The sequence below is a fragment of the Dendropsophus ebraccatus genome, chromosome 3 (assembly GCF_027789765.1).
Source record: "Dendropsophus ebraccatus isolate aDenEbr1 chromosome 3, aDenEbr1.pat, whole genome shotgun sequence".
NCBI classification, from domain to species: domain Eukaryota; kingdom Metazoa; phylum Chordata; class Amphibia; order Anura; family Hylidae; genus Dendropsophus; species Dendropsophus ebraccatus.
The window spans coordinates 17,465,493-17,474,394 of NC_091456.1; the positions used below are offsets into that span (position 1 = coordinate 17,465,493).

An 8,902-nucleotide genomic window follows, 5' to 3' on the forward strand; every position below is an offset into this window, starting at 1 on the left:
CAGAAATCGTGGGGCCCAAGCGGCAAGCAGGTACGACATGGTGCAAACAAAGGGGTTTAAGGAATGAATCTAGGAATAACAAACGTGTTGTTCTGTGGTCATTTCATGGCTGAGCACCAGTTTTCTCCTTCTGGAGATTACACCTTAGTTTGCAGTTAACTGACGACCAGTGAGTGCCTGGCCTGAGGGCTGGGTATGAGGTATCGTTGGTACAGGTGTGCTCTCGGCCTTGTCAGAGAGTGGACATGTGTCCTGGACCTTTGCAGGTGCCTTTTGGGCCGGAAGGGAAAGGAATGTTGTGTTTGTGGTCCATTTCTTGGAGAAGTGGCCAAATGTTATATAGCATTGTTAGTGCATGTATCTGAGTGCCACCCTGCACTGTGGCTAGTTGCACCTGTGTGATGAGAGCAGGATTGCCATTTGGCCTTGACATAGGATGATAGAAGAAAGGAATTATTTATTTGAAGCTTAGCCATGAGAGAAATATTGTTTGCCACACATTTCTCACGGTCTTATTTTGTAATTGTCCTTGTATATTTTTAAATCTAACTCAAAATACAGGGATGAATGTAACAACTGTTTGTGTCCAGGCTTCACCTAGGCCGTGTCCGTGACTGGATGGAGATAACAAATGTATCATTTTGAGTTCCTATGGGTAGAAGCCAAGGTTATTTAGGATGTGTCTGCATTGTAAGAATCTGCACTTTGAAAAACGTCGCTGGAAGAAGAAGTGATTTGGACAACAAAGCCGGAGTGATTCATGGAGCCCGAGATGTATCCTGATCGGTCTGTTATAGCCGTCGGCCAGCTGATCAGTGAAGTAAGTATTTTCTGGAGCTGTTGGGAGTGCTTTATACATAGATAAGATCATCGATAGAAAGATTTCGATCGTCCTTTGGACTCGGAGAAGATAGTTGTGTGGCCGTGACTTAATGTATGACTGTCATTTGTTGTGTGAGTCACATTTACATACATGTAATTTACAAGTCTTGTCTTTTATATCGCTTTTTGTGATGTCCAAAAGTCACATCTGTAATTGCATCCTGTTTAAGTGGTAAATAATTTAGTGAAAACAAATCGATTATGTAATGATCAATAGATGCTAGATAATATTTATTTTATGTGTACGATTGTCTATAGTCATTTAGTGGCACGATACATCGCTCCGAGTAGTTTATGTAAGTACGATTGTGTGTAATTCCTATGTGTTTGCCATCAGGGGGCGCTTGAAATCCAGCAATGACTGCATGAGTCTTTTCAGATGTGTGTGTCTCCTCCAAATCTGTGAATGTGTTAGCTCTTTCGGACCATGTAACGCACATCGTATTTTAGGCGAGATTTGTAAGTAATGGCTGGTCGAGGAATTGTCCTTGTAATAGCACATGTTGTTGGGCAAACAGGGCGTGACTTAGGATTGCTCTTAGCGAGATGGCCGTGCAGCGAACTCTCTCCCTTCTCCCTCCTCCCTCCTCCCTCCTCCCTCCTCCCTCCTCCCTCCTCCCTCCTCCCTCCTCCCTCCTCCCTCCATGATGGTTGTTGGCGGCACATACATAGTAGAAATCCTACCATATAATGTGCTGATAGTGTCATCATAAGGAGGTCGCTTAAATAGTACGCAAATCACGCACAAGATCCGGCGCAGGCTGATGATGCTATAGGCTAGCGACACAGCGTGGACACGCCCCCTCTCTGTAGTACATGCACGTCATCAGTGTGCGTAGCGGGGTTGTTGTTTAGCCGGAGTGTTTGGTGTGCTGTGCAAATTCTGTTCACTGCTCGGCTAATGAGTATTTTGGCTTTTAGCGCTGCTCTGCTTTGTACTTTGTCAGGCGTTGTAACGTCGGAAGCACACACAATCCGCAGCAGCCACGTTCAAAGAGGCGTGGCCGACCATTATGGCACTTGTAGTGCAGCGGCTTACGACGTGACAATGCCGGACAGAAATGGGTAAGCTGAGCATCGTTACATGGTGTCACATAGCAATTCGCCGAGCACACGACACGCAATAGTTAACCCCCCCCCACCCCCGCTACGCCCAGTGCTGAGGTGGCGAGACTACAGAGAGGAGGCGTGTCCCCCCGTGTCGCTATCCGATCCCAGACCCCCGCGCCGGATTGTGGCCTTCCATTCCCTAGTAGTAAGCACATATATTTAGGGCAAATACTATGAGGACATGATGTGAGTAGTAGTGTACTGTGTATATGATATGTGGCGCCAGCAAACATCATGGAGGGAGGGAGTTGGCTGCAGGTGAAGCTGGAGACCCCACCCACATAAGTGACGTACTATTTACAATCAAACATGGCGTGTAGCATGTGACATGGGTGTAGTAGCTATGACCTTATTGACTAATAATTTCTAAGACGTTACTGTAATTATTTTGGATTTTCAGGTCCATGCTCGGCCAGTGCTATGGGCCGGCCCTGCGCCTGGGTACAGAAGCCGGCTAACACGGAGTGCCGCATGGAGGGAGGTTGCCCGGATTGTATACCCAGATTGGGACCAGCATACTAGATTACAGCAATGGATAATTGGTAAGTTGTTTAGCCACTGTGGCAAACCATTAACTCGAGTGTTATGGTCACCTGACGCTGATATATTCCTAATGTGTGGATGCTTTTGCTTGAAGCTAACTATGTGGAGACCAGGTGGTCCAGTGTGAGGGACCGATTCATCAGGCAGCGACGGCAGCTGATCAGGCGTGGGGCCGCCCAAGAAGAACTGGCCGCTTTGCGTTTTGCCCCAATGCTGCGTTTCATTTTGAATTCCCCCAGACGCCGCAGGTAAGTGTGTGTGTTAATTGCATGTGTCCATGGTAGGAGCAGATGATGACGGAGGTAGCTCAGTGTCTTATGTGTGCAGACATAGACATGTGTTAGATTTATATAGATTGTATACATCGAGGCTCCAGCAGGGGGAGCAGTATATTTAGTGAACACTTTAGAGTAATCTCGATTTCGGTAAGATGAGGCGCCCCCTGCTGGACACCAGATAACTAACAAATGCAGCCTGGCCTAACCGCTTTGGGAACAGCTTTTGATCCCTCCAGGATCTAATCCAGAACATGAAATGGCAGTTATGCCAATAGCGTGGACTGTCTTCATAATGTTTAAACAATGTACGCAATGTGTCCATAGAGTAAACTAATGTTCCACTCGGGTGGCCTTGTGAAGACCCACATTTTGGGTCAACAGTGTGTGAATATATTGTAAAAAGTTCTAGTGTGGCACCTCGTACATAGAAAATAGTGTGAAAGCAGGCAGAGTGTAATCCTGCATTGGATGCCTCCATTTTAGTTATCTGGCTAAATATGTCCTTAAACAAAAGTGCCATCTTAGATAGTGACCAGTGTTGTTTTCTCCTCAGACCACAAGTAGTTCAGCAACCAGCAGAGGCCTCATCGGATGAAGAGAATGAAGAACCTAATCTGGCAGAGGGGTTGGCCAGGACTCCACCACCAAGATGTCAAGAGGGTCCTGTGGAGCCTGGCGAGAGAGAGTGACATGTGCCTTGACCGTCCAACAACATTTGTGTTTGTTCCGCACTCCCTCTCCTCAGCTACACCAACACCACCCCTTGTCTGCTACACTGTAGGGCCTTAGTGCCAACCGCGCCTTACTAGCATTAATAATTTCCTAACATTTGTGTGCACCAGGACCACATCAATAACACACTGTTTAGAAGGTCTGGCATCACATTAGCTAGGGATGACAATAACAGCTTTGGGGGATTGGGATGTCCCTTTTATTTTTGTGGTGCCAGAATACAGTCAGGCTGGCTGTGTCCTTCACATATTGCCCACACTATTGCCTCTGCACACTATTCTAACTTCTGTCAACATGGTCCAAAGTAGTCTCCACACACCCTCGCCCACATCCACCCACACACACTATCATGTGAATGTTTTATTTTTTGACATGTAATAAATCCATTGCGACATATCTTGTTGTTTCCCGAAATCTTATTTTTTACTTGTTTATGTTTTAGTGTTTAAGGGTTAAAAAAACAAATGATTATTGACTGCCACTAAGGAACTACGAAATACGCTTCAAAATACTTAGTGGACTTTGTTTGCATAGAAAGCTGTATTGAATGTTGCTATTGTGTCTTATAAAATTTTGTTGTATGCTTTACGTTAGTAGAAAATGAACACATGCTGGATGTCCTTCAGGAGAATATTTCTAATCATATGTGAGACATTGCTGTATGTGTTAAAATGAATGTGTCATGATAGGAAATATTATAATGTAGTTAAGTATTTCATTTATCAGGCCAACACTCTCCTGCTGTGGCCACTTCCTGCCTTGGCCACAGATGGCAGCAGAGAGCACTGTCATACATGACAAACAAGGAATCGCAACATTCACTACATGTTCGTAGTAGGTTCACAATACGTGTATTTGAGTCAGTATATTTTGGTCAGTATTGTTAACAAAACCAGTAGTGGCTTAAAAACACAAAGGCTGTGTTCACACAATGTAGAAATAGAGTGGCTGTGCGCCATTTAAAGTGAAATATTGCTAAGTTTTTTTCTAAGAATGGATGTTATTTGGAAATGTCCTTATTTAGTGTTTTAATGGCGCACATCCACAACATTACAACATTGTGTCGAGATCCTTTGGGTGTTTAGAATCCACTGCTGTTTTTGTTAGCTATACTGAGTGAAATACACGTATTGTGAAGCCACTAGCGAAGATGTAGTGAATGCTGCGATTCCTTCTTTTTGAGGTCTGAGCCTGCTTTATGCTGACATCTGTAGCCAAGGCAGGAAGTGGGCAGAGCAGGAGAGGCTTGTGATGAGCACTAACATATTTTGGGACATTAATGTTATTATCATGACACTATCATTTCCACATAGAGCTCTATGTCCGATGGTAGTAGAAATCTCCTCCTGCAGGACATCCAGCATGTGGTCATTATGTACAAAGTGGAGGATATATAAACGTACACACAATAAACTACATAATGTAGCGTTTACACTGGCAGATTGATGTGATGGATTTTGGATAAGAAATCCAGGAGATGACTGTAGACAAGGAACAGGTGATCAAGTAAAGAGCGAGATTTCTAATCTTTGAATACACTCTTCTGTGTTTTACAGAAAAAAAATGGATGATAAAATAATATTTTTGAACCGCAACCTAAGTAGACCACATCCAGCTGGCGCACCTGGGTGATGTGTGGAGGGATATATGTGGTGTGTTAATAGTGATTGTTAAGAAGTGAGATGGACTGTGGCACTAGAAGATATCAGATCCTGTTACATATCCCACACTAGAAAGTTAGACATATAGTGCGCACCCTGCTGGTCACTCCATAGGAAATGCACATGTTTTGATCACATCAATCTTTCAGCACACTAGGTTCAAAGGACTATACAATTAACATTAGCATGATGTGACCATGCTCGATAATTACTGGCCAGTAGTATATCGAGTGAGGTAATGTGTATTTTCGAACACTACTATGTGGGAACACACAACATGTTTTACATACATTGAAAAGGCAGACACATTGTTTAGTCGAATAAGAAAATATATTTGTTGTTTTAGTAAAAAGAGAATGAAAATTAAATATCAACCAATACATCGGGTTCAAACTACAAAAGAAAATAAAAAAACACACATCCCAGAGACAGGTGACATACATGCGGGAAAACATCAGTCCTGTGGCCGTGGCTCATAAGGGAGGCTGTGAAAGGGGCACGGGCACGGCGCCTTCAGGAGTCATGAAGTAGTCAGCAAAGAGGTTCCTGACCACTATCCCGCGGTTGAGTTGTCTCCCTTGGCCATAGTTGATAGGGGCACTAAAAGCTGGCAGTGTCTCCACGTTCACCTCCGGGGTGGGAGCATAGTCCCGAAGGTAGTTGTGGAGAACACAGGCAGCTTTAATGACCATGTCAACTGTGGCCAATTTCAACTGCAGGGCAGTGGTAAACACTCTCCACTGACTAGTCATGATCCCGAAGGCGCACTCCACGAAGTTACGTGCCCGGCTCAGCCTCCGGTTAAATAGTCTCCCCCGTTCATCCAGCCCTCTCCGTGGGTAAGGGCGCAGCAGGTTGTTCAGTAAAGGGAAGGCTTGATCCCCTACCATGACGAATGGAGCGGGATGCGTGGTACCCGGAAGAGGAGTGGGAGGAGGTAGAGTCACGTGATCTAAGAGTATGCGCCGCCCAAACTCTGATCTCAGTAGCGCCCGGGAGTCCCCAGTACTGCCATAGGAGCCGACGTCGATGGCAAGGAAACGATACGTGGAATCAACAACCGCGATCAGGACCACAGAAAAAAATTTCTTATAATTGAAATACTGTGATCCTGATCGCGGTGGTTGCTTCACACGTATGTGCTTACCATCAACCGCCCCTATACAGTTGGGGAAATTGGCCACAGACTGAAAGCCTGCTGCTGACTGCAACCAAATCTCCCGGGTCGGACTGGGCATCACGATGGGCTGCAAATGCTCCCAGATCACGGCGCACGTGCAACTCACAATTCCAGAGATGGTGGACGTACCAACCCTGAATTGGAGGTGCAACGATACATAACTCTCCCCTGTCGCCAAGAATCTGTGAAAAAATGAAAAATAGTATTTTATGATTCTATTTCACATTCAGCTACATATTAAATTATTACATATTTTAACACTATATTAGATTTCACTACAATTACATGAACAAATAGTTCGCATTAAAATAAAGCATCTTCACCTTAACGTTATGAGCAGACGTCCCACAGGAGGGATGGATTTCCGCATGTAGGTGTCCTGTCTCTGGAGATGTGGGGTCAAAATGGAAAGTAAATTATCAAAGGCCTCCATAGGCAGGCGCACGAAGTCCTGGAACTTGTCAGGATGTCTGCAACAAATTAAGAAAAATATTGATCACTAATATTACACACAAACACACATCATAGGAAGATGTCATACGGTTTACAAATGTTGAAATTAACATCAAACGTTGTAAGGATAAACAAAAAACATAATAAAATTATGGACTTTGGGGTAAACATTTGTGGACAGTAACCTTTACATTTGCAATATTACATTCAAAGATTTGACGACTTTGATGTATTCAAATCGACATACCGTCGCAAATCATCATACAGGCAACCAATGTGGCCCCGGGTCTCCCTCCGAACATTGATGGGGTGGACCCAATATCGCCGTCCCACCTCCTGCAGACGGCGCTGCTCTGCGTCTTTTTGCCTCTGAGAAGAATTTTTAAAAAATTAAATTTATTATTTTTAAGACATCTCAATTAGTCACAAAATTATTACACAGTTGCATTTAAGGACCTTTGGTCAACAGTACTTAAGGGAGCTTGCATAAACAATACTTTTAAATCAATGTTTTACGGATTATAAGCCTAAACAGTTTGTAAGGCTAGTTTGAAATAAGTTACATAAAGCTTTAAAAAAAAAAAAAAAAAAAAAAAAAAAAAAAATATATAGAGACTTACACACAAACGCTGGTAATAATTACGCATCTTCCACAGGATCGAAAGCACCACGAGCTGGTGCTTGCGGCGCAGCCTCATACGCCGGGCTGGCCCATAGGGCGCATTATTAGCGCCATCAGACATCTTTTTTTTTATTTTTTTGCCATTCAAAACACTACAAGCATATGGGCGTACTTCGCGAGTGGGCGGAGATTTTATAGGGATGTGGGTGTGCTTATTTGGCCCGGGGGCAGATTCATGAATCAAATACATGCTTTTGAGCGGGGCCAAACAAGCCAAGACACATCATGACACTACGGCCGGACTCTTACGATAAGACCGTAAGTGGTTTTCAAATACAGCCGCCAGACCACCCGGAGATGTACGGGACAGAAATTTTAACGCCCGCACTGTTACTACGTGTGAAACCGGCCTGAAGCAAATTGATGGCCCGATTCGCAGCGAATTTTGATTCGTCGGATTTGCTTCGCTTATCTCTAGTCATTAGAGTAAATATTCTGTATGAAAGCGTGTAATGTAAGCATGGGAAAATAACAAACTAACAGATGATAGAAAATGAATGGAAGTCAGGAATTAAAGCAGCCAGAGGATGAAAGATGAGCGAACATGGAGAACACTCAGGTTTTTCTGGAGTCCATCCCTACTGCCAGATCATTTTTTTGAAAAGTGATGAAAAACCCTTAAAGTGAGACTCTGTATCCACCAATCCACATTACCAACCCGCTAGTACCATCCGTCGGACGAGAGTAAATCCTTACCAGTTGTGTCTTTTAAAATGTGCCTGATGCCTTGGTTAGAGCAAAAAATTATATTTTAATCAGCGGCGCTGTGTCATACTGGTGTGGCATAGAGAGTCTGTGCCTCAGCTCTACGAATCCTCTCCTTGGAAGATAGGAGAGGCATCGTAGACCTGAAGCACAGACACTCTAGGCCAGTATGACACAGCACTAGTGATGAGCGAATACTGTTCGATCGAATAGATATTCCATCGAATAGTAAGGTATTCGATCTATCGAATAGTTCGCTGAATATTCAATAAATATTCGATAAGCGTTCAAATCCCCCAGCTTCCGGTTTTTACCTCCAAGTGGTCGAATAGATGTTTTTCAATAATCGAATATTTGTTCCCATTGACTGTAATGGGATCGAATATTCGATCGAATATTCGGGAGATATTCGTACGAATATCGAATATTCGAATATTTTACTATTCGCTCATCACTACACAGCACTGTTGATTAAAAAATAATTTTTTTGCTCTAAACAAGGCACTGGGCACAGTTTAGAAGACACAACTGGTAAGGATTTACTGTCATGAAACGCATGGTACTAGCAATTTGTTGAGGTGGGTTGGTGGATACAGAGTCTCTTAATGGACTCCACTTTCTCAAATTCAATACATTATCATAACATGCTGCCAAAATTCTTTAAAAAATACAACAT

At 43.6% G+C, this 8,902-nt stretch overlaps 1 protein-coding gene across 1 annotated transcript; it reads right to left on the reverse strand.

The window, feature by feature from the left end:
* Positions 1 to 5,626: 5,626 nt before the first annotated feature.
* On the reverse strand, positions 5,627 to 7,325 carry LOC138786954 (uncharacterized). Its single transcript, XM_069964025.1, has 3 exons — positions 7,087 to 7,325; positions 6,710 to 6,856; positions 5,627 to 6,568 (listed from the first exon to the last, which is right to left on the reverse strand). The coding sequence occupies exons 2-3, from the start codon at positions 6,817 to 6,819 to the stop codon at positions 5,680 to 5,682; spliced, it is 999 nt and encodes a 332-aa protein (XP_069820126.1). The 5' UTR covers positions 6,820 to 6,856; positions 7,087 to 7,325; the 3' UTR covers positions 5,627 to 5,679.
* Between the last annotated feature and the right edge of the window lie 1,577 nt (positions 7,326 to 8,902).